Genomic DNA, 25206 nt, shown 5'->3' with positions numbered 1-25206 from the left:
GCTCTCTATAAGTAATTTACTATTCCAAATAATACTTCATACCTGTCATTATTCCATACAGCTCTTTGGAAGAGATTCCAAAAAGTAAGATAAACAAGCATAAGAACATGAACCATGTTACTTACTACCTTAATCAAGTCATTTAAAAACTGCTTTAAAAATAAGATGGCTCTATTTACAGTACCACTAGAAATACTTTACGGCCACACTGGACCGAGCTTTCCTTGCACAGTTTTTTGTTTTTTTCACTACAAGAACAGTATCATTTTTTGTTGCTAATTAAATAAGGATACCATTACATATTTCACTTAATATAATTTTTGGAATTTAGTTCCACAAATTTGTTGTGTCTTCTAATATCAGTGAAGTAAACATAATAAAGTAATACATAATATGTTGCTTATAATTATTTTAATAGAATATGAGGGAGTTTGGGGAACTATCTGAAAATACCCCCCAAATATAATAAATTTCACATTTTTTAATCCTCAAATTAAAAAATTTAAATAAAGTCATATTTTCTCTTAATCTTTCATTCCTTAAAGAAATAAAACTGACGTCGCCAATCCTTATACGCAACCTGTCGCCTAAGTCTGGCAAATAGGCTTTCAGCACATTCTTTTAAAAGACAAATTAATATTATTTGGTTTGTATAGTAATAAACTTATTTTACAAATAGCGTATCTATAAATGAAGGACTGAAGGTGCTACTGGATTTGAGTCTTGGTTTAATTACTGGATATTGCGTTTGCTGTCACTCCACATTGATTTACGCCTTCTAATGGCTGTGTAAAATTACTTGGAGGGAGAGGTATTTCATTTACTTACTCCCCCTATGGTTGAATCCCTAAGCTGTTGTCAGTTTTTCACTATTACACAGAAGCATCATGGCGAATAGCTTTATAGTTGTCAGTTCCTTGAGCACATACATGAGTTTCTCAAAAATGTGCTCCATGAATCCCTAGGGGGTCTCAGGTCTATGTCTGTAGCAACACTAAAATGCCATTTACCCTTTTTTTGCATTCATTTTCTGAGTATACAAAAGCATTGTATGCGCTAAGAAAATAGATTTTCCAAAATGAAAAATACAGGAAGAAAAGTAGTATTCAGAATTTTGCAAATCTCTTTACTGTCTGGATTAATAAAAGGCAGCTATGTGGTCTGATTTGTTTCTGCAGGTAATCTGTTGCAATGTGCTGCTGAAGTACAGGCAAAAAAATCTGGCATCATATAGAGAGGGAACTGAAAAACAGGAGTGTTTTAACAGGCCTTCCAGATAACTGTGGATCTTCTGTTTTGCATAATAGTATAACTTAGGTTATAGTTTCTTAAAGTTTATTTACAATATGGAATCTGAAACCTTAACAATGAATTTTTTTATACAATACACATTAAAATTCACTGGTCATTTGGAAAATATTGGTTCACTGACTAATGCAGATATTCAAAATGTTGGCATATTTGTGATATAAAACCTAAAAATATAACATTTATTCATATTTCAAAGAAAAAAAATTTTTTAATTAGGAGACAGATGTAATTTTCAAAATTGTAATGTTTGATTAAAAGTTTGAACTTTATCACTGGCAACAAATACTGTCAGTTTTCTTTAAAGTGGCAAGACACTTTGTTCTTTTTTGAGAAACCACAACTGTTAAATATCCATGTCTGAAGAAGCATGGCTGTGGATCATTCTTTCAAATAAATATGGTATTCAATGAAACAAATGGGGCTAGTCCCGCTTACTCCGCAAGGGCCTGCCCAATGCTGCTCTGGGAATCAGGCACTGTACTCTGGTATCCACCAGAGGGGTTCACTGTGGGCTTCACATTGTTATCACAAAGGACATGAAAAAGATATACTCAAAAGTCAAGACGCAATAAAATGAGGAATTTTTCTGCTTAATCGGGATAGTCCTAAGTGAAATCAGGCGTTTTGTTTTGTTTTTCATTGTAAGTATGTGGCAGTAAAAAATGCAACATTCCACTGCCTTGATTTGTGCTGACGCGCCAAGAGCTTTACCTGCCAGTGCTTTGGTGCCAGTTAGTGAAGTCAGGCCCTTCCACTAGTACATCCAAACAGCGGACCTTGCAGGGCCTCCAGAGGCCTGCCGTGCACACTCTGAGAACAGCTACGCACTTAGGCCTGGTTTTCTGAAACCATTACTCTGGTCAACAAGAAAGAACTTTTCCAGGGAATTCTCCTTTGTTAAGAATAAGGTTGCACAAATTTTTAGATGACAATAAATTGTTTAATTGAAAATTCTTTTTGTAATGTTAGGGGAATTTCACCTCAAATAAATAATTAAGAATACTCCTTTTTGGTTATAGTTGTACAAAATGATATGGTACAAACTGCTTATAGCCATCTCATTACCAGCCAAGGGGATCCGAACAGATAGAATTGCAGTATATATCTTAGTACATGTATCTTTACACTTGGGTCTTTCATTTCTGTAAGCCCATTTTCCGAGGGTTGTCAATTGAGTCAACGAGTATATTTTCCACATTACTTTTTAGAATTCCAAAATATGACCAGTGTAGAATTAAAAGCAGAAAACCTTCGCAGCCACTGGAGGAATGGAACCTATTTAACATGTGCCATATTTGTTGCAAACCCTTCTGATTCCAAAGGAAAACAGCACAGAAGAAAGTGAACTCGACCCCAACTCCTGGTTTTTCCACTTGCCCCCAGCAGGCTATCGTTTCCTTTGTGGCTCGGATGTTTAAGAGAACTTCCAAGAAAACATGCACTGGTGACGGATGACGTCTACAACTTTACAAGATGGGGACAATTCTGTACCTAGTCTCTTGCATCTTAGTTTTTAAAGAAACTAATATCCTAGTTTTGGATAAATGAAGATTTAATGCTGCACTATCCAATATGATAGCCACTAGTACTTGTGACTATTTAAATTTAACTTAATCAAAATAAAGGAAAATTCCAATTTCTCAGTTGCACTATCAACATGGCCAGTAGCAACTGTGTAATGTTCACAGGGAGCACGTTATCATCATTTCAGAAATCTCTGTTGAACAACAGTGAGCTAATGCATTCGTTTTCCTGTATTACTTTATTTTCTTATAGGAATATGTTATAGTTCATTGAGTTTATTCTCTTTCTGAAGAAATGAAGTTGTTTGCATTTTCTATTTAAAGTCTTTCAAAACTAGGCTTACTAGTCTATGGTATCAGAGATGAGGGCAGGGGTTCCCCTTGACAGGGTCATAAATCACCAGGGACACACAATCCTAATTCAGGAAAACATAGTCATAAACCCTCTAACTCCACTAGTAGACTCAAAAACAGTGCTAAGTAGCAACTAACTCTCATAAGGCCGTAATAAGAAAAAGAGAAGATTAGGTAAAATACTAGATCCTACAGTCTAACTGGGCTTACAGGGAAGTTTTCTTCACATACCTTTTCTTGCTGTAACCTTAAGAGCAAACCACGCTGCTTCTTCCGGAGTGGGGGCATTTTATCATCTTCTCCTTTGTCTCGGAGATGTCTGCAAATATTATTTTTCATTGAAACAAATATTAAATATGTATTATAACAGCAATTTTTGACGACTAAGAATCTGTAAACCAATTTAACATTTTCCAATATGGAGAATAGTTTTTGAAGGCAGCTATTCAGGCCCCAATAGGTATTTTCCTGTCTATATAATCTCTATAACCTCAGGCTGTGCTTTTTAAAGGTAGAAGGACTTTGAGTAATTGGAAATTAAGGAATTAATTGTTAAAATGACAGGGTGAGTTAACTGACATAGATCATTGCAAGGCAAATGCTATGTCGGTAGGATGTCTTAGAAAGCATCACAAATCAAGGATACTGCTACTGATATCACCAAGGATATCACCGTATTTCTACTTGAGAAGCTGAGTTGCTAAACTCAAACTAAATGAGAATTAAAAAATCATAAAAACCCTAACACTTCCTTTTTATTAAAGGAAGAACTGGACAGTGAAAACTGCGTGCATGGGAAGAACTTACTTTTTCTGATGTTCTAGCCAGGCTAATTCAGCCTTGGTCTTCTCCTTCAAGGCCTTCTCTCGGAGCCGCAGGAGGGAGGACTGGTGAGCTGCACGCATTTCCTCCTCTTTCATGTATTGTCGAACCATCTCCATGGTAAATTTAGAGAAACTATCTTGTCCTCCTGAGAACGGCATGCTCAGCTCCTAAAGTAAAGAGGCTATTTCAAGTTTCTCGCCTTCTAAGCCTTTTGAAATTCAATTAACTTTAATAATAATGTTAAAAGTTACATACATGCTTATAAAAATTTTTTAAAGTATAGAGCAAGGCCACTGACTTTTAGTTAATTGCTGTGGCCCTTCGAAGTAGAAACCCTGGTGTGACAGACTGGAATTGTGGACTCCATGGCTGTGGCTGTGGTACCATTTTGGAGGGCCTTCTCCACTACACTAATTGACAGAATCATGGTGGGATAAGACCTGACCTCAGCAGAGGACGTGAACCAAGCTACACTCTTTGTTTCTTTGAGGACATCTAAGAAGACCTGCTGTGACTACGGGCCATTTGGGCTTCTGGCTCTGGATCCTGCATTTGGCTCAGCTCTGCCTGACTTTGCATCTTGGACTGAACAGCACCCACCACCATGAGAGAAGTTTTGCAAGTTTATGTGGGACGTTGTAGCAAATTACAGAACCCAGGGATATAAGGGAATATATTCAATGGAGGAATAGCTTCTTGAAAGAGTTGGAAATTTGGGACACGTAATCTCCAAATCTTTGGGAGTAGTCTGGTATTAACTCTTCTAAAAGAAATTATTACCCAAGCCCTCAATCATATAAAAGAACATTCTTCAACAAATGGCACTTGGGAGGAAATAACATTTATGTGCTAATGATCTAGCCAACAAAATTTTAATACACAATCATGGCAAGGCAGACACTGTCCAAAGATGTAAAGCTGAATAAGAATTTGTCCCTGTTATCCAAAGGTTGTTAATTTAGAAGGAAAATTAGAAATGTAATTTAAAAAAATCATTTTATTGGGGGTTCTTACAATTCTTGTTACAATCCATACATCAATTTTATCTGATATATTAGTACATCTTTCCACTGAACCCTTGGGATCAGCTCCTCTTTTTTTCCCCACCCCAAATTCTCGTGGCCCCTTAATAGAATATTGTTATTATTTTCAAATCTCACACCAACTGCTGTCTCCCTTCCCATCTGGTTTGTTGTTCTTCCCCCTGATGGGGATGTGTGGTTATGTGCCATTCATTGTGATTGGTGCCCTATTTCCTCCCTACTCTCCCCCCGCTTCCCCCACCCTTTTGGTATCACTATTCCCATTCCTGTTCCTGGGTCCGTGTCGTTGAGTTTTATCTCTTGCCTATACCTATGTACCTGCTCCAGTCTAGTTCAGAGTGGGGAGTAGCACTGGGGTCCTGATAGTGGGGGGTATGAGGAGGCCTTAAGGGATCAGAGGTATACTGCGTGATGCAACGGTGCTCTACTGTACCAATTGACTCATCACCTCCCTGTGACCCCTCTGTGGGGGGTGTTTCATTGTCCACAGATGGGCTTTGGGTCTGTGCTCTGACTTCCTTCCATGCTCATCAATGAATTTTTCTTTGTTTACTGTTTGTTATGCATCTTCTGATGCACTTTGCCCAGTCTTGATGACACCTCACGATCGCACCAGCTGGATGGCTGCTTGTTTAACTTCAAACCTTTAAGATCCCAGACACTGTATCTTTTAAGAGCCGGGTACCATTCCTTGTCTTCACCACATCTGCTTATGCACCCATTTTGTCTTCAGTGATCATGTTGGGGGGTGAGCATCACAGAATGCCAGAGGCGGGTGAGCATCACAGAACGCCAATTTGTTAGAACAAAGTGTTTTTGTATTGAGGGAAGGTATGAGCCGAGGCGCAAGGCCCATCTGCAGCCTCAGTGTATTGCCTTATAAATATATGTACATAGGCCAACACCACTATTTTTATGGATTAATATACTTATATAAGTACACACCTCTGTTGATATCCCTACCTACACCTTTGCTTCCTAAAGCTTACCTCTGAGAAATGTAATTTTTTAAGTGGAATAAAATGCAAGTTATGAGAGCTGACTTCAAAAAGTTCATGGAGAAACAAAATTTAAAGATCAGGGAATTTTCCCATACCCTTTCTGAAGGTCCCTTTTAGAGGGAAAAACAAACAAAAGACAACAACCCACAGCAAACTAAGTGGATTCTGACTCAGTAATCCTATAAAGGGGTTTCAAGACTGAAAATGTTCATGGAAACAGAGTCTCATCATTCTTCTACAGAGTGGATGGTGGTTTTTAAACCAGTGACCTTGTGGTTAGCAGTCCAATGCTTATGAGAGTAAAGCAAGTGAAAAGTTAGAGAGATAACATTGGATCAGATCTGAAAATGCTTTTTATTCATTATTTCAAAGAGTAAGTTTAGATTGCATTTTGTAAGGAAAAGAAAGTCAAAGTTTGTAGCTAAATAGGAGGTGACTTCAAAAAGTTTGTGGAAAAATAGAATTAAAAGATAGTGGAATTTTCCCACAAACTTGTTGAAGTCCTTTTATAGTATGTGAAAGTGCTACTTTAGGAAAATCATTCTGTTAGCTGATAACGCAGTACAAATAAAATATCAGAGCTGCAAAAGGTTCATGGGAAAATTCCATTATCTTTTAATTCCGTTTTTCCATGACCTTTTGAATCCCCCTCATATGTATCATCACCCCTTTAAAAGAACCTACTCAAAATCATTTATGAAGAACTTCCGGTAAACTGAGACATACCTTGCCCGAGGTCAGTGGAGTCTTCTCTGGGGAAGCTTCTTCATCAGAGTCCTCGTGGTGGCCTCTTTTCTTTTCCATGTTAAATCTGCGATGACTCTCGGAAGGCAATAATGACCTAAAGGATTTTTCTTCGATTTCATCTTCTGTCATGGATTCATCAAATTTCAGGGAATATTCTGTTGCAATGGAAGTTGAATCTAAAAGAATACAGAAAAATAAAGTTATTATTGTAACAGCCTTCCATGGGTCTCCAACAGTGTCACTTTAGACCCTTTATGGGGCAATACACCAGCATAAATTCACAGCAAATAGGAATGGAAGAAAATCTGCTTATCTTCTAAGTCACCAAAACCCCAAAATAATACTCTTTCACAGTGCAGGTATTTTTAAATGTTGATAAAGTACACCTTAACAACTTTTCTTCTTTCATAGATCATGGCTTCATGCTGTAGCCAAACCCCAAGGCCACCGTGATTTTCCGCAGCATTTCCGTCGATCATGTGTGTAATATTTGGCACAATTACTAGCAGTCTATGGCCTTGAAATAGCTTCACCTGGCTACATTTGTCTCTGAACCTCAGACATATAATCTTGTATCATCACTATGTTCTAATTGGATTAACTAGTCAAGTAACTGTCCTTATTGTTACCCTACTCTAATCAATTGTATTAACGGGCTCAGTTACCAGTATTTCTAAGGGCTTGGAAGTCTCCCAAAGAAAATGTACAGGGAAAAGTTACCTTTCTCATCGGGCAGCGATGGAATGCTATCACTTCGTAGAGAATCATCTGCAGCTGTGTGGATATGTTCCTCAATAGAACTCGCTGTCTTTTCACCATCAAGCAGTGCCTTCTCGTTTTCCTTAGAAGGTGGGACTAAAGGACTTTCTTGGTGGCTGCTACCGCTACTACTTCTGCACATGGATGTGAAAGCAAACAGACAAAAAATTTAACAACATATGGACCACAATTTCAAATTCTTTAGTCAAGGAATGTGCCCTATAATGGCGGTGTGAATTGTTAATATAAAAAGTAAAGCAAATAGATATGTCCGACAAGAAACTTTCTGAAAAAATAAGAGGGATGCTTCACTTTTAAATAAATGATCCAAAGGAATATGGACTATTCTCAGGCCAACACTCACTTTTTCCTATCATTTAAAAGGCAACCCCCAAAATACTGGTAATCTTTAACCTTAAGCCAAAAACATCCCCTGAAGTTTTAAAATCAAACAGTAGTTGAGCTGAACTAGCTAGTAGCATTGTGCTCTTTTAACCCTATCAACCTTTCATTGAAACCATGTTTTCACTAATGAAAGGATTCTGAATGAAATGAAAATGATTTGTTAAAGATAATATGAATGTTGATATAATTAGTGGGACACAGACATCCTGATGGGTTTCTGGTCTAGAGATGGCAGGATGAGACTTCTTTCTTTAGATCCTCATCATTGGATAAGCTCCTACCAAAAGGCAAGATGCACTAAAAGTGGGACAGCAGCTTGTTTGAAACCTTCATAATCCCTCAAAACATCCAAGGCAAATTGACCATAACTTAAAAAGCCACTCTAGTACCATGAGGCTAATGAATAAAATGGGGGAAAGAGTAGAGGTCAAGGAGACTAACTAGTTGTCTGCAGTCATTTAGATGATGGCTCAAATGAAGCAGTGTCAGTGAAGGTAAGCCATTTCCTCTTATTGATCTGCACTTCTCTCATTTGTCATATGGACCGCCACCACCTAGCTTCATAGTGTCCTTGTGAGAACTCAGTGAAACAGCACGTCAAACTTTATCAACCAGAGTGTCAGATACATAATAGGTTCTCCTTAAGTGTCAGTGCAGAACCCACATTAATGTCTCCATTTTTTATAGTCTGACAATTTAATTTTTTAAATTGAGGCTTTATTACACTTTTGACGTGTAGGTATCCAAACTCAAAGGCTGTAATGTTGCCTCGAAGATCTAATCCCAGAAGAGAATATAATAAAAAACTATACATACCATATATACTCGTGTATAAGCTGAGGTTTTCAGTAAATTTTTAATACAGTTTTTGTGGTAAAATTAGGTGCCTTGGCTGATATTCGGTTCGGCTTATGCTCGAGTACACATGGTATATACCAATCAATGCCGTGTCAGGTACCACTGACAAGTAGTCAATCTCACATGCAGCAATATCCACGCATGCACTTATCAGCAAGGCAAGGTGCAATAAGCTCAGGCTCAGAAGCAGAAAATCTAGAGTTTAATGCCTGGATGCACAATCACCTATGTTACTGTGGGTGAGCTTCTTAACATCTCTATGAGCCTGGGTTCTTTTATCTAATGACTGAGGATACCACTATCTACTCTGAAAAAAATCTATGAAGATTAAACAAATGAAAAGACAATTTATAGTGTACTTGTACAAAGTATACTCTTGAGAAACCAATTATTTCATAATTAATGGGGGAAATTTAAAGAGGGAGGTCAGTACACTTTAAAGATCAGATGTTAGTCTTTTGACTTCAAAGGAAGGAGGTTCAATGGTTAAAGAAAAGAAAACTGTAAGCCATTTACCAGACTTTACTAAACACTCTGATAAAAGAATCAACTACTGTTTTCACCTTCGATGGAAAGTCTTGTATCTTGAAGACTCAGAGTAACTATCATATGAAGAATACTTCGAAGGCTTTGAGTACACGGTCCCCTCTTTACTCTGAGACAATGAAACAGACTCACTTTTCCTGCAAAGAAAATACAAGTTGATTAAACATTCCAAGTCTCTAACAAGAGAAAGATTGTAAAAGAAAGTTCAACAGAAATATTAAGAAGCACTTTCTGCTTTATTACGGGAAATAAACACAAAATCACCACATGTACCAATGAACATGAATAAAGACTTAAAATGAAAATTGTTGGGTTTAGGTGAAGGAAATTATAAACAACTTTTTTTCTATCTCTTAATTTACTAATGTTATGACACTATATTTATTATAAGTAGAGGACATAACAATTTAACAAAAAATGTTGTGTAGTATAAATCCAACAGTTTGAATTAGTCATACAGTATCCTATTAATTCCTTTTATTTAGTTCATTGTTTTAAAAACCAATTTATCTTCTATGCCTGCAAGTCACTTAAGTGCTATATGAAAACCTCAAGTTAAAAAAGAGCAAAGGAAAGAGAAACACAGTATGCATGAATTGTTGAATGTAAAACTAAAGATTTGCTCTGTAAACCTTCACTCCACAATAAAAGTTTAAAAAGGAGGGGGGGGGGGAGAAAACAATCAAAGAAATGTTTCACTTCTGGTGTACTTGTGAATCATACAAGGTTTTCTGTTTCATATTTTGGAATTTAAAAAATAATCACATTATTTTATAAAGAGTTTATTTAGAATATCTTATAAGATTCAAATAAAATGTTTATATTGCTGTTTATGCCCTAACATTTTAGAAGTGGAATATATATTTTTTTCAAAACAGACCAACTTGGCAAAGTATCAAGGTACATAAGCTTCAGTGTAAAATTCTGTTTAGGCAACACTGTATTCTAAACTTTCCTAATATGACAGAATACAGTTTTACCTAATCAGCATTTCAAAAGTGCAGAGGGCTAACCTAAAATATTTAATGTTATTTAACTCTATTTGCTTTTGATTTTATTAGGTTAGTGTATGAGACAGAATATATATTTTTAAAAAGATATTTATGATACAGGTTCTCTTCTTTTCTCTCACTCTCCATAGATCCCAGGGTTTAACTTCCATCTAAATATTTGTTATTGTTCGCTGCCATCAAGCCAGTTCCAACTCAAGGTGACCCCACGTAATATTACCATATATATTCGAGTATCAGCCGACCCGAGTATCAGGCGAGGCCCCTAATTTTACCTCAAAAACTGCATTAAAAAATGTGCTGACACCAGCCTACCCCGACATGAACACTGAAGACAAAGCGGGTGCGTAAGAAAATGGGGTAAAGAAAGTTGAAGGTGACCGGCTGTCATAATATATAGAATCTGGGGTCCTATAGGGTGGAAGAAAATGGGCCATCTAACTGAGAAACAACAAAACCCACATGGAAGAAGCACACCAGCCTGTGAGATCACAAGGTGTCGAAGGGATCAGGTATCAGGCATCAAAAACCCAAAAAAAATCAGAGCATTGTGAATGAGGGGGTGGGGTGTGCACAGTAGGGACCCAGGGCTCATCTGTGGGAAATTGGACAACCCCTTGTAGACGCGCTGTGGGGAGAACATGAGCCAGTCAGGGTGCAGTGTAGCAACGATGTAATATACAATTTTCTTCTAGTTCTTGAATGCTTCCTCCCCCGCACTATCATGATCCCAAGTCTACCTTACATATCTGGCTGGACCGGAGGATGTACACTGCCACAGACAGGAACTGGAAATACAGGGATTCCAGGACAGATGAATCCCTCAGGACCAGTGGTGAGAGTAGCGATATCGGGAGGGTGGAGGGAAGGTGAGGGAGAAAGGGGGAACAGATGACAAGGTCTACATACACCCTCCTCCCTGGGGGACAAACAACGGAGAAGTGGGTGAGGGAGATGTTGGATGGTGTAAGATATGACAAAATAATAATTTATAAATTATCAAGGGTTCAGTGGGGAGAGGGGAGGACGGGGTTGGAGAAAATGAGCTGTTATCAAGGGCTAAAGTAGAAAACAGGTGTTTTGAGAATGAGGATGGCAACATATGTACAAATGTGCTAGACACAATTGATGTATGTATGGATTGTGCTAAGAGTTGTATGAGCCCCTAATAAAATGATAAAAATTTTTTAAAAATTTAATGTGCTGAAAACCTTGGCTTGTACATGAGTATATACGGTAATCCCCAAATTCAGAAATCAGTCTAGACCTCTTCTTTGTGCTCAATAGCAAAATACTTTGCTCTAAGCCCTGGTCATCTGCTTTCCTATCTCCATAAAAAGATAACATCATCTACACACCGGCACAAGTAAAATGCCTGTAAGTCAGTCTCTTTACTGCCACCTCTCATCCACTGTATGTCAGTTAGTCCTGAGAGCTTATTGTGGTCCAAAAACCTCTTCCAAATTGCTCTACTTCACTGTCAACACTGCTTCTTTCCTAGTTCAAGCTCTCATTTATCTCTTGCTTAGACTGCTGCAATGGTTTGCCTATCAGTCTCTCAGCTTCCAGTCTGGTTTCCTGCCAACCCAGTCCATATAAAACATCCAAAATGTGATTTTAAAAATAATGCACAAGTGTTTAATGTCACCCAACGTGTCTAAAGAATCTTTAACGACTTCTCATTGCTCTCAGAATAACCTCCCAAATCCTTAAGGCCTGCGATATTCTCCCATCCCTGGAACACCTCATTATCATTCTGCTATTTGCTCTCTGCCTCCAGCCGATTTGGCTTTGATGTTCTTTAAAGATACATGGCCCTCTGTAATCCAGGGTCTTTGGCTGGATTGACCTGTCTACTCCTTACCGCCTTTACATCACTAGCTCTTCTCACCCATTAGGACTCACTATCAGCTTTACTTTCCCCAGAAAGACCTCTCTGATCTTCCTGCACCTTCTGGCTAATCTAACTTTTCTGTTATATATCTCACAGATGTTATTTTCTTATCTCAGCTTATAAGTATTCATTAACTTAAGATTTTATTAATATCTTATCTTCCCAATAGGTTCCAAGTTCCTAACTATATTCTCAGTATCCAGAACAGCAAATAATCATTACAGACTTTTGAAATGATATGATTATTGACCTATCTGTTTCCGCTCTGGTCCTCAGCTGTTTCATGAAGTCTGGAGGGTGCTGCCGTTGGTGGTCATACAGTGTTGCGAGCGGAGCTCCTGAAGCAGTAACAGCGTCTGCGATGTGAGTTCGAGTCAATTCTGCCATCTACAGAGAAACACACACACAATAGAAAGGGAGACGGAGAAAGATAATGTCGTGTGAGAACCGAGAGGGAGCACCTGAAAAAGACTGCAGGACCGATGGCAAGCAAACTGTGCTGCTAACTGATGAGACATTGTCAGCAAGTCATTTATCCTTTTTAGATCTCAACAGTTTCCGGTTACAAAAATGAAGTCACGAGTATTCGATTTCTTAAGGTTTCACTCACCTACAATAATATTTTATTTAAATTATTCAGGAAACTTTTAAGTGATATAGGCCATAGTAAACCAAATTAACTCTTCTTTCAGGTCAATTCAATTACCATTTCATTTATAAGTCTTTAATGAACAACAATATAACATACATTCCCATACTCTTGACCACTATTGCAAACCATACCCCCCCCACACATGGTATTTATTAATTGTCTAAAGATAGTCCTTCTTAAAAAAAGATAGTCCTTCTACAGAAGCTTTGTTTTCAATATCTTTATCAATATTGCCTACTAAGTTGATTAAAATTTTATTGAGAAGAGGTTTTATACTTATCTTTATATCTATAGTACCTAACACAGATTTGAAGTAACTGAATTATGACACAAACAGTCCCTTTATTTTTAAAAAAGTATGTAACTGCTAAAATAAATTGAAACTATAAGATTATGATGTTCTACATAGAAAATCAGTAAAACTATTTCTGGCTGTATTCTTGGTACAGTAAAAGAAAAGACACTAACATCCTTCTGGGTAAAAATAAACATCTTTATACCAAGCAGATCAGTGGCTTCCAGAGCCAAAGCTGGGGGCTGAAACAGACAACGAGAGCTTTCTGAGGTAATAGAAATGTTCTATTTCTTTATTAGGGTGGTGTTTACAGATCTGAAGGGGCTTCAAAATGTTCATAGAAAAATAACACTGTCTTTTAATTTTTTCATAAACTTTTAACCCCCTTGTATATATATTTATCAAAACTCACCAAACTATGTACTTAAAACTGACGTATGTTATTGTTTGGAAATTATATGTAAATTTAGTGTTTCCCCATCTTTTTTCTGCCTCTGTATCATTACCATGTGCACACACTCCAACCAATGATATCTCATCTCAACAGATCATGGCTCCCAACGGAGGGAGCAACTGGCTAAAAGTCTGTGCTTGCCAGATGTTAGAAACGCATGAGTACCAACAGCACAGCTAGTCAGCCTGACTGAAAGAATGAAAGCAAAGGTCTGAGTGAACCTACCTCACAGATCTGGCGCGCTGCATCTGTGGTGAGGCGAGCAGCCTCTGTTTGCTGAGCTGCTATTTTACACGTTGCTTCTTGCAGGACCTCCGTTACTTCCCGCTGTGATTTAACTACCTGCTTTAGTGATTCTGCATGAACCTGTAAATAAGTGATGAAAAGAGAACTTATGCTTCAGCTCTCCTGTCCCCAAATAGCTTTCAATTTAGATAAATGTCTCATGGATGAGATGCATTATTAACAAATATTTGACTAATATCTGGATTCATGCTTTGATTCTAAGCTCACTATTTATTACTTGATGTGTCCACGGATAAGTAATTAAGTACCTCAGTTTCCACTTCCCTAAACTGGGACTAATAATAACAATTCTTGCCTACCCATTTCACAGGGTTGATACAAGAATCAAATGGCATGAAGTTATCACACTGAGTATAAAGCACTAAAATAGTATTATTTACAGCTTTTAAAATTCAATCCTGTATAATTAAAGAATATTAAAATTATGTGAAAGATACAAATGTTAAGTTGAGAAAATCAGTAAATGGTACAAAATATGTGACCTGGGCTGCTTTGTTTCTGGTTTCTTCTAATTGTTTCTTGCTCTCCAGAGCCTCTTGTTCAGCTTTCAATTTCAAAAGGGCCAGGTCTCTATCATGGCGCTGCTGCTGGGCCTTCAAAATAAAGAAATGTTAACGACGTGTTACTTTTAAGAATTCTAACACAGAAACTAGAAATAAATACAATGCTATTTTCCTAATGCACATCATTTGAAGCAACAGATTAAAGGAAAGATGGGATATTCCTCAATCACTTAACATTTATCAAAACATTCCCTGTCCACCAACTGTGTCTCAAATCATGTAGGAACAGAAAACACTTCCACGGCACTCAGCACTATGAGCTGACATCAGAAACTAGTTGGCCTCTTTGGAACATCCCTGTACATACAAATAAAGTAATGCTTCATAACGCACCATTTCATGACTCCTTCACTGTGTCTCTGGAGGGGCACTTTCATACAAATATTGTCCCTACCCTTAAAAATTGTCTCTTTTTTTTCACCTGAAATCTTTCTATAAATCTACTCGCTGCATGTTTATACATTTTTGTCGCTCTCGGATAGTGCTAAGTAGTCTGGTTTACATTCTCTAGAGGCGATAAAGTCGGATATGAAGTCATATAATGCCCCACTCAAAGATGGATCCTTTTGCTTAACATTCCTTCACAGAGCAAAGACATGACAGGAAAACAAAGCAAAATGAAAAACACACGCTCAAAGTTAAATAGAAAGAAAAGGCCATAAGTACCTTTATGATCTGAGCCAGAGACACACTCTCCTGCTGAGCAAAGGAAATGCCTCGAACTCGCTCTACATCTGACAGCTGCCGCATGGACTCCTCGATGGCACTCAAATAGCTGAGCTCTGCTGCCAACCGCTGCTGGAGCACGGCAGGGGAAAAGCGCTTCGGACCTGGAGGGCGTAACGACGCCAAGTGAAAACCGCACTCCCATTTCTACTGACGAGCCCTAAAATTTGCACTTCATGTCAACAGTCACAAACCAAATAAAGGAAGGTATTGCTTTTGTATTGATCCATATTTGTGTGTGTGTCTTCATACATACATGCACTCAGAAATAGATACTTGAGGAGGCTTCAAAAAGTTTGTGGCAAATTCCATGATCTTTTAATTCCATTTTTCCACAACCCAAACTTTGGATTATATACACACACACACATGTATTTTCTCAGACGTATTTCTATAAATATAAGGCCAGCAGTGAGGGTGGCAGGTATCACCATTCTTGAATCTCTCACGCTTTCATCAGGGACTCATTTCATTTCATCAGGGACTCCACTCATGGCATGGTTTCTGTCTAAGACTTCACAAAATAATCATATGCATTAGAAACTCCTCCCTGCAGTGTTATTGAAAGAAATGGAGTTTCCAGGAAGAAATTACCATCTTATTTGAGAACTGCGTGGATCAACTTGCCTGGAGCTGAGGCCATCTCTGCAGTTGTCCTACTGGCAGTCGGGTTGGCCTCGGGGACAGCTCCGTTAGGGTTCAATGCTGCTGGAGTTGGAGATACGACCAATGAGGACTTGGTCTTTTCCAGTGATGTGCCTGGAAGGTCAAACTGCAACACCTTCTGAGAACTTGGAGACAGAGGAGAAGGTGGAGTTTTCTGAGATCTTCCCCTTTCTGGTGAGACACTAGAAAAAAGAAAACTACCTTCAAGAACCCACCAAACAATTTAGAGCAGTGGTTCTCAACCTTCCTCGTGCCACGACCCTGTAACACAGCTCCTCATATTGTGGGGACCCCCAACCATAACATTAGTTTTGTTCCTACTTCACAATAATTTTGCTACTGTTATGAATCGGGTGACCCCTGTGAAAGGGTCGTTCAACCCCTAAAGGGCTGGCGACCCACAGGTTGAGAATCGCTGATTTATAAGAACAACATGCACGACTGTTTTGTGCATTAACTTTTAAAAGCTGTGATTTGGGTATTTATCCACTCAACATAGCTAGCTGCTGAGTAACTGAATTCTACTCTAAGCCTCCTCTGGTAACACAGAAAGGTGGTCTCTTGATCAAATTATTGGTAACCCTTTCCTCTCCAATGTACATATACCACTGGAGTTTCTAAGGCAAATCTATTAAAATAATTGAACCTCACAGAATAAATTACAGCCATATGGAAAACCAGGGTCAAAACTATCTAATCAAAGTTTCTTAAAATGTGACTCTGAAAGAGAATAAAATGTCGAGGTTTGTTCTAAAAACCTAACCAGTAATAGCCAATTGCCACTCAGTCCACAAAACTCTTGGCTCCCTCAGGTGTGCCAGGGTAGAACAGTGCTTCACCAGCTTTTCAGTGGCTGGTATTTTCGCATGTAGATTACCAGGACTTTCTTCTACCTCTGAAGGGACTTGATTTTCCAACCTTTTGGCTAGCAGATCAGCATGTGAACTACCATTTACATCATCCAGACACTTTCTATTAAAAACTTAGAAATGATTAAAAAAAACAACAACTAGTTTTGTGGTCCCCGGCTTAGCTCAAAAGATTCAAAGCAGAAAATTATGTTCATCCCTATAGCACTAAATACTTAGCATGTGCCCACTGCTTCTTGGATAGACATGCAGACTGAATGGGTAAGGGGCAAAGGGGAAGTATACCTACAAACACATATAGACTTGACAGAGAACATCTGTACATATGTATTTTACTTTGCTGCCAATCTAGCCATGATTGTGGTGGAGCACAGAGGGGCAGCTGAGTTGCTGGGCATGAGAGCTCAAGACCAAGCTCATTCAGTCTAACATAGTCCCACAAAGACAATACCCTACTTTGGTTGAGTAGTGAGTGGGGTCTTAAAATCTCATCTAAAGCACTGCGAGGAGGAACCCAGTTTGGACAAAGGGTACCTAAGCAAAAAAAACCCCACCAAAACACCTGGCAATTGTATTCAGAAGAGGCAGCTATGCTAGAGGTAGGGAATTCCTGAAGAAGTGGTGATAGATAACCATGTTCTAGAATAGAGATAAAATAAAAAGACCAAAAACAGCTGCGATCAAAGTTACCCATGGTAACTTCTGTGTGTCACAACAACAGCACTGTCTTCCCCAGGGTGGCAACAGCTGATTGTTCAGAAGAAGCAGACCGCCAGGTCTTTCTTCCCAGGGACTGCTTGCTGAATTCCAACTTTTTGCTTAGTGGCCAAACACATTGTTAGTTCCAACAAGAAGACTAGAGTTATAAACAAGGCTACAAAGTCTATACGCAGAAAGATCTTTATAGTAGTTTATAAATGTAAAAATAAAGTTAGTATGAAGCTGAAAGTTATTAAATGCATTTCGTGAATATTAACATAACTATAAAGGCATTTACTGTGATTTTCAGTATAAATTATACATTACCTCACAGAATGTCCAGAAAGATCCTCTAATATGCTCTCAGTGTCAAGTGTCTGCTCATAGTCTTTAACAGAATGTATGCTACTGGTCCCAGATTTCTTTCCTTGATGGGACCCATGTTCTGAGCCAGACTGTACTTTTTCCTCATCAAGAAGAGAGTTTTGACTATTTCCAGGAAGGGAATCCAATCCTGTAAGACAAATGTCTTAAGCAGCTGATTCCCAATATAAAAAGCTATGGAGAGACAACTGATAACCACACTCTAATAAAATAGTAAAAAATATAAACCAAAACACGGTATTTTAAAATTGCCTAGTATTAATATCTTTTTTTCTTATCTAAAAGAAAACCATTCACCCTTCTTTTCCATTTAAGGACAATGGGGTTTCCTCCACTAATATCCATGAATGGTTATTAAAAATTAAGTTATTCTTTAATAAAAGATAAGTAGATTAAGCAAGAGTGAAGACCTAGTCTACTGCTATTAAAAAAATAAAAACCAACCAAAAGTTTTTTAAGGATTAAATTCAAAGCTGGAAAAACTGGTATACTCATGAGCTGCCAACAGCATTACACAATCCTTACGAAAAACTCTAAAGCAAGAATAATGTGGCTATATTCAGAAAAATGTTTATATTCTGATTCAATGTAATTTTACTTATAGGATTATGTCTCAAAAATATTCAAGTAAACAAAATTATCCATTATACTCAATCCATAGCTTTCATAATTTAAAAGTTTCAGTTTACATTTCCAACAGAAGAGTTACCTGAAGTATATACATAAGAGTAAATTGAGGGTTTAGGAGAGGAGATGGGTTAATTAGGGTGTGAGGTAGTATCGATGAAGAACACAGCTTTCCCCCAGATCCTGGATGCTTCCTCCCCCCAACTACCATGATCCGAATTCTACCTTACAGGGCTGGATAGGACAGAGGCTGTACACTGGTGCATATGAGGGTTGGAGGTACAGGGAATCCAGGGTGGATGATACCTTCAGGACCAAGGGTGTGAGGGACGATGCTGGGAGAGTGGAGGGTGAGTGGGTTGGAAAGGGGGAACTGATTACAAGGATCCACATGTGACCTCTTCCCTGGGAGAGGGACAGCAGAGAAGGGGGGAAGGGAGACTCCGGATAGGGCAAGATATGACAAAACAACGATGTATAAATTACCAAGGGCATATGAGGGAGGTGGCAAGGGGGAGGGAGGAGGGGAAAAAAAAAGAGGACCTGATGCAAGGGGCTTAAGTGGAGAGCAAATGCCTTGAGAATGATTGGGGCAGGGAATGTATGGATGTGCTTTATACAATTGATGTATGTATATGTATGGATTGTGGTAAGAGTTGTATGAGTCCCTAATAAAATGTAAAAGAAGAAAAGAGAAAAAAATGAATAGGGCAAAGACTGTACAGATGTGCTTTATACAATTGATGTATGTATATATGAACTGTTAAAATAATTGTATGAGCCCCAATAAATTGTTAAAATTAAAAAAAAAAAAAAGAAAATACTAAAAAAAAAAAAAAAGAGTAAATTGAACATTTCAGTAGCACTTTGAACTTAAAAATCTTTTCTATAAGAAAAAAACCCGGAAACACAGGGAGAAAATGGAGCAGGTAATGTTACCTTGAGAGGATTCCAGTGAATGAGAAAAACAAAATGTCTATAAATTATTGAATGTAAAACTAATGATCTGCTCTGTCAACCTTCACCCAATTTCTCTCTCTCTCTCTCTTTCACACCCACACACCCATGCGCGTTCTCCATATATATCATCTTACTGCTCTGAAACACCTTGTGAAATGTATATTAAACCCCCAGCTTACTGATAAGATAACTAGGGGTCTATGAAGCTAAATAACTTCCCTAATGATATACAGTCAATAGCACAAACAGCAGAATTCAGGCTTCATGATTCAATGTCTAATGTAGTGCTTAACAGTAAGTTTAAACAGCAGCAAGAGAAAGTGTTAATTGGTATATTTTTTAAAAGAAAACACTGAATTGCATGTACATTTTACCATTAGCTAAATATTTTTTTATATAGAAGTGGGAAAAAGTTGTGTCATGCTGTATTCAGAGTGATTGGTAGTTACATAATCTGTTGTCAATTTCAGATTTAAGCATGAAGGGGTGGAGTTTAGCCTGTTAATCAGGTTGATGACCTCATTTGGAGGCACTAAGGAGATAAACAGCTTGCTGGAGTCGGGACACATGCTCACTCCCTGCGAGATATTTCTGTGTAAAAGACACATGGAGCCACTATGCTAGAGCCCTAGAGCTGAAGGAGTCATGTAGAAACACCTGCCAGAGAAGAGATGCTTCCACGGCCACTGGATCCACAAGACTTTGCACACTCTGGCCTGTGATCTTCCTGCATTCTGAGTCATTGCATGTGTTTCGTGAGTCTGAAGAGGAATTTACAGATTGGTATCGGACATATGGGCTAACATTGGATTTACAGACTTGATCTGGACTGGGCTGGGATATTTTCTCAATATCCAATGTCTCTTGTATATAAAGCGTTTTCTTATACACATATGCATGCTTTATGAATTTATTTCTCTAGTCTACCCAGACTAATAGTACTAAACTGAGAAAATTTTCATTTAAAATCTTGCTGTAAAAGGAAAAACATAATGTTGAATTTCCTTGGACTCAGAAATTCCACTTCATTTATGACAATAAGCAGTCACTTAAAAGATCGGCACCATGAATTAGATAAGAAATATTGGGTACACTATCAAAGTTGGGGGTGGGCGCACACAGAAACAATCTAAGGAGTTACTAATAATCATCAAAGCCTTTATAATCTAAAATTTATTTATGATCCCTAGGTGAGAAGAATATATTTCTGTGTTTTTATAATAAAGATGCTTTGATTTTAAAATAAGAAAATGTTCATTAATTCATTATTTTCTTCACTTCAAACTAGATAGTATGAACAATACAATGGTCTATACAAGACAAGGAAAATGTTTTGCCCTCCATTAAAATATTGCTAAATCAAAGAGCATTTACATGTTTTAAAGATAAATTAACTTTTTTTTTAAGAGTCACACTTTAATCTATAACAACTGTCAACTGCATTGGGTGAGGCAATGCCAGCTGTAATTTACATAAAGAGCACACAGAGACCTCCTCTTTCACCACCAAGTGGAGAATGATTTTTAAAAGCCTACATTGATTTTAGAACTTGGAAAAACTAAGTTCAAGAAGACGCTGTGGAACCTTAATTCTTAGGTAATGTGAGAGGCATCCTTGGGAAAAAGAAAGGGCTTTTCTACTCCCATAAAGAGTTCCAGTCTCGGAAACCCCAGGGGCAGCTCTGCCCTGTCCTATACAGTCCATATGAGTAATCATCAATTCAATGGCAGTAAGAAACAGCAGGGAAACTGGCAAGTACAAAATACTATGTATTTTCAAGTTGTGCTACATATTGTAGAGGAACTCTGGTGGCACAGTGGTTCCGTGGTGGGCTGCTAACCGAGCAGTCAGCAGTTCAAAACCACCAGCTGCTACTTGGGAGAAACACAAAGCTTTCCACTACTGTACAGAGTTATAGTCTTAAAAAAATAAAGTTACAGTCTTGGAAACACAGGGGCAGCTGTATCCTGTTCTATAGGGTTACTATAAATCTGAATCAACTCAATGGCAATGTGTTTAGTATTGTAGCACAAATGTAGTTTTAAGTATGACTCATTTCTTTGTATGAAGAATACTAAATTAGGGGAAATCAGACCTCAAAATCCAAGCTCTGCTCATAACTTGGTGACCTTAGGTGATACAGTAACATAACAAAGCGTAACGTCTGCAAAATAAAAGAGGCGGGCAACATCAGAATTCTCCAAACAATGTTCAGCTGAATTCTACCTCCATATAACCTGTTTGTTGAAGAAAGGAATCAATGGTCAAAGAAATAGGGGAAATGCTTCCTACAATTGCCTCATACCCTTCCTAAAATAAATAATGCATATCAGCATGTTAAAAGTGTGGCGTCTACACGGAAGACACACACCAGTCTGTGAGATCCAAGGAGGGAATGGTTCCAGAACCTAAATTCTAAACACCTCTGTTTTTGGAACTCTGTGGAGGTAGTGGAAGCCCAAGATCTATTTGTGGGGTTCCCACAACATGGACTGTCTCCAGTGAATCCCCAACGACTAGTCTAAGCGTGTGAATGCCTTTGCAGCAGACACAGAGCATGGTACAGTGGGTTTTAGCAGCTCTCATTAGGCTGAAATGTAACGCCTGTCATTGGATCTTCCTCTGGACTGATTTTGAATTTATTCTGGTTTTAAAATTGCTTCTGCTTTCTTTTTCACCAAGGTTTTCCTCTCTTTTATTTGGTCAATATTACTGGGTCCTTTTAAAAATTCTGATGGTATGTTTCTCTGTATAGGGGAGTCAGGATGGGTGGATCCATGAAGATACCAACTGGATTAATAGTTACCTGGGAGCATGAAAGGGGAGGTTGGAGGAAAGGGAGTCCACAGCAACGGTGTAGTACAGGAAGGAAGAAAAAGCTGACTGTGGTGGTGATTGCACTAAATATAACTGAACTATTGAATTGTATGTTACGTTAATTTTATCTCAATAAAGCTATTTTTAAAGTGTTGATTATATTAAAGAAACACCAATTTTACTTTAAAAGCATTTTCCAAATGTATGGGACCAAGAAGCTCTTTTCTCCCTAACACCAGTGAAACAGTCTATCTCTCTGTGAACCAGTATTTAACAAGAGAAGAAGGACTGTGGGAAGTGCTGATAAAATGATCCCTAAAGAAATAAGCTCCCAGAGGGACTTGTGGGGGAGAAGGAGGTGGAGGAAAGAAGTGGTGAGCAAATAATGCCATAAGCAGGGAAAAAACTAGGGAATGAAGATCAACAACAAGGAGGATGTAGAGCTCCTGGGGGTGTTGGAGCAACAGCAATCTATCTGAGAGGAAGTACTAAGAGGCAGCAGTAGGGCGAGTGTGATAGTGGGCAGGAGGAAGGTAAAAGGAAACAGAGGACTGATCTAGGAAGGAAAGCTATGGATAGGTATATAAGCATAGGTGTGTGTATATGCAAATACATTAATCCATAAAAATGGAGGTATTGGCCTATGTACATGTATTTATATGGCACTACACTGAGGTCGTGGACAGACTTTGGGCCTCTGCTCATAACTGCCCTCCCTCAATGCAAGCACACTTTGTCCTAACAAACTGGCATTCTGTGACGCTCACCCTCCCAGCACAATTGATGAAGACAAAATGGGTGCACAAGCAACTGTAGTGAAGAAAGTGGATGGTGCCTGGCTACTAAAAGATATAGTGTTTGGGGTCTTAAAGGCTTGAAGTTAAACAAGCAGCCATCCAGCAAAGAAGCAACAAGCTCACATGGAAGAAGCACACTAGCTGGTATGATCATGAAGTATCATTGGGACTGGGTAACAGGCCTCAGAAGACCCATAACAAACAAACAAACAAACAAAAACATATTGTTGAGAATAAGAGGGGTCGGAGCAGAGCCCAAAGCCCATCTGTAGGCAATGGAACATCCCCTCACAGAGGGGTCACAGGGAAAGGATGAGTCGTTGTAAAGCACTGATGAAACATACAATATTCCTCTGGTTCCTTGAGACTTCCTCACTCCCCACTACCATGACTCCAGTGCTACTTCTCATGTCAGCCTAGACCGCAGCATGTACACAGGCACAGATAAGAGATAAGAGCTCAAGACACACGGAATCCAGGAACAGGAATGGGAATGGCATTATCAGAAGTATAGGAGGAAGGGTGGGGGAGAAGGGGAGGAAGGGAGAACTGATCGTAATGATCTACACATAACTCCATACCTGCCTCCAGGGGGAAGAACAACAGAAACCATGGGGGAAGAGAGACAGTGGTCAGTGTGAGATATTAAAATAATAATAATTTATAATCTATCAAGGGGTCACGAGGGTGAGGGGAGAGGGAAGAAAAAAAGAAGAGCTGATACTAAAGACTCAATAGAAAATAAATGTCTAGAAAAGGATGGCAACAGATGTACAAATATGCCTGATACAACTGATGTATGGATTGTAATAAGAGTTGTAAGAGCCCCCAATAAAATGATCCTTTAGTAAAAAACTAATTTTAAAAAATCCCTAAAGTCATAATCTAACATTTCTAGAACATTTTCAATCTGCAAGAGAGTTAATGGTTTGCTTGGAAATATGAACCAGCACTAGTTTTGTAAAGGGCTATTTGCCAAAGCGGATCAAAAAGCTAAATGGTATACTCTTGCTTCACTATTTCCTTGACTCCTCCTACCCCCAAAAAGGAGATTAATGCATAAAGATGAATTAAATGCTAAACAATGGGAAACTGGCTAAATATACTATAAATATACAAATAATGTAACACTATGAAAAATAAAACAAAAATACTATGTATTTACAAAAGAAGTACTGGTGTGCAGTGGTTACTCTCTGGGCTGCTAGCCACAAAGTCAGCAGGTCAAAATCTATAGCTGGTCTGCAGGAAAAAGATGAGGCTTTCTACTCCTGTGCAGTTACAGCCAGAAGCCCCATGGGGACAATGCTACCCCCTACCCTGTAGGGCCACTATGAGTTGGGATCAAGTTGATGGCAAGAGCTGCTGAGATTGGTTAGTTGAGTTTGGTTTTTTTTCCAGTAGGCTATGTAGGTAATTACTGACAAAGGAAGATATCCATAACTTATTAACAGAACAACACCACCAAAATCAACTTATTAACAGAACAAAGCAGCATATAAAATGTGATTCCATGTATGTAAAATTCCTTGTTTATACATACCTACAAATAGAAAGAATTCCTAATAAAAATATTAGCTTTGGTTACCTCTAGGTGAAGGACTACTAATCTTTGATTAAAACCCCAGAGGAACAGAAATGCGACCAGCGATAGGGGGAAGGTGGGGAGAGGAATGGAGGACTGATCACGTAGATCGACCCATAACGCGCCACCCGCCGACCAACACCACTAATTCATAATTTATCAAGGGTGGGAGGGAGGGGAAAAAGGAGCTGATATCAAGGGCTCAAATGGAAAGTAAATAATTAGAAAACGGTGATGGCAACATATGTACAGATATGCTTGATACAATTGATGTATTGAATGTCATAAGAGCTGTAAGAGGCCCCCACAAATGATTTTAAAACTGTAAATAAACTTTATAATAAAACTGTAATTAATATTGTAGTTTTATTTTTATTTATTTTTAAGCAAAAGGGAAGAAATTTATTGGAGCCCATAAGGGAAACCCTAGAGGGGCCCAGCATACCCTACTGTGTAGGCATGCCCAGCAAAGGGTCACACCATCCATTGTGCCCCCATGTCCCAGAGGGACTCCCCGTGAGCCGAGCTCC

The 25206-nt window shown here is 38.4% G+C and overlaps 1 protein-coding gene across 4 annotated transcripts in view; it reads right to left on the bottom strand.

Moving 5' to 3' along the window:
* The window catches only part of CEP350 (centrosomal protein 350), a 170859-nt gene that overhangs the window by 65588 nt on the left and 80065 nt on the right, over positions 1-25206 (bottom strand). For all 4 annotated transcript variants that reach the window (XM_075528019.1, XM_075528033.1, XM_075528023.1 and 1 more), the window contains 11 exons: positions 17834-18020; positions 15900-16120; positions 15213-15376; positions 14466-14576; positions 13903-14043; positions 12527-12663; positions 9390-9509; positions 7525-7697; positions 6784-6980; positions 3996-4180; positions 3420-3507 (listed from right to left, as the gene is read on the bottom strand). In XM_075528019.1, coding sequence (XP_075384134.1) covers positions 3420-3507; positions 3996-4180; positions 6784-6980; positions 7525-7697; positions 9390-9509; positions 12527-12663; positions 13903-14043; positions 14466-14576; positions 15213-15376; positions 15900-16120; positions 17834-18020 — 1724 coding nt within the window. The remainder of the gene's footprint in view (positions 1-3419; positions 3508-3995; positions 4181-6783; positions 6981-7524; positions 7698-9389; positions 9510-12526; positions 12664-13902; positions 14044-14465; positions 14577-15212; positions 15377-15899; positions 16121-17833; positions 18021-25206) is intronic.

Source organism: Tenrec ecaudatus, chromosome 1 (genome assembly GCF_050624435.1).
Source record: "Tenrec ecaudatus isolate mTenEca1 chromosome 1, mTenEca1.hap1, whole genome shotgun sequence".
In the NCBI taxonomy this organism is placed as follows: Eukaryota; Metazoa; Chordata; class Mammalia; order Afrosoricida; family Tenrecidae; genus Tenrec; species Tenrec ecaudatus.
Note: the sequence above shows the minus strand (reverse complement) of the source record. Positions and strands in the feature narration are given on the sequence as shown.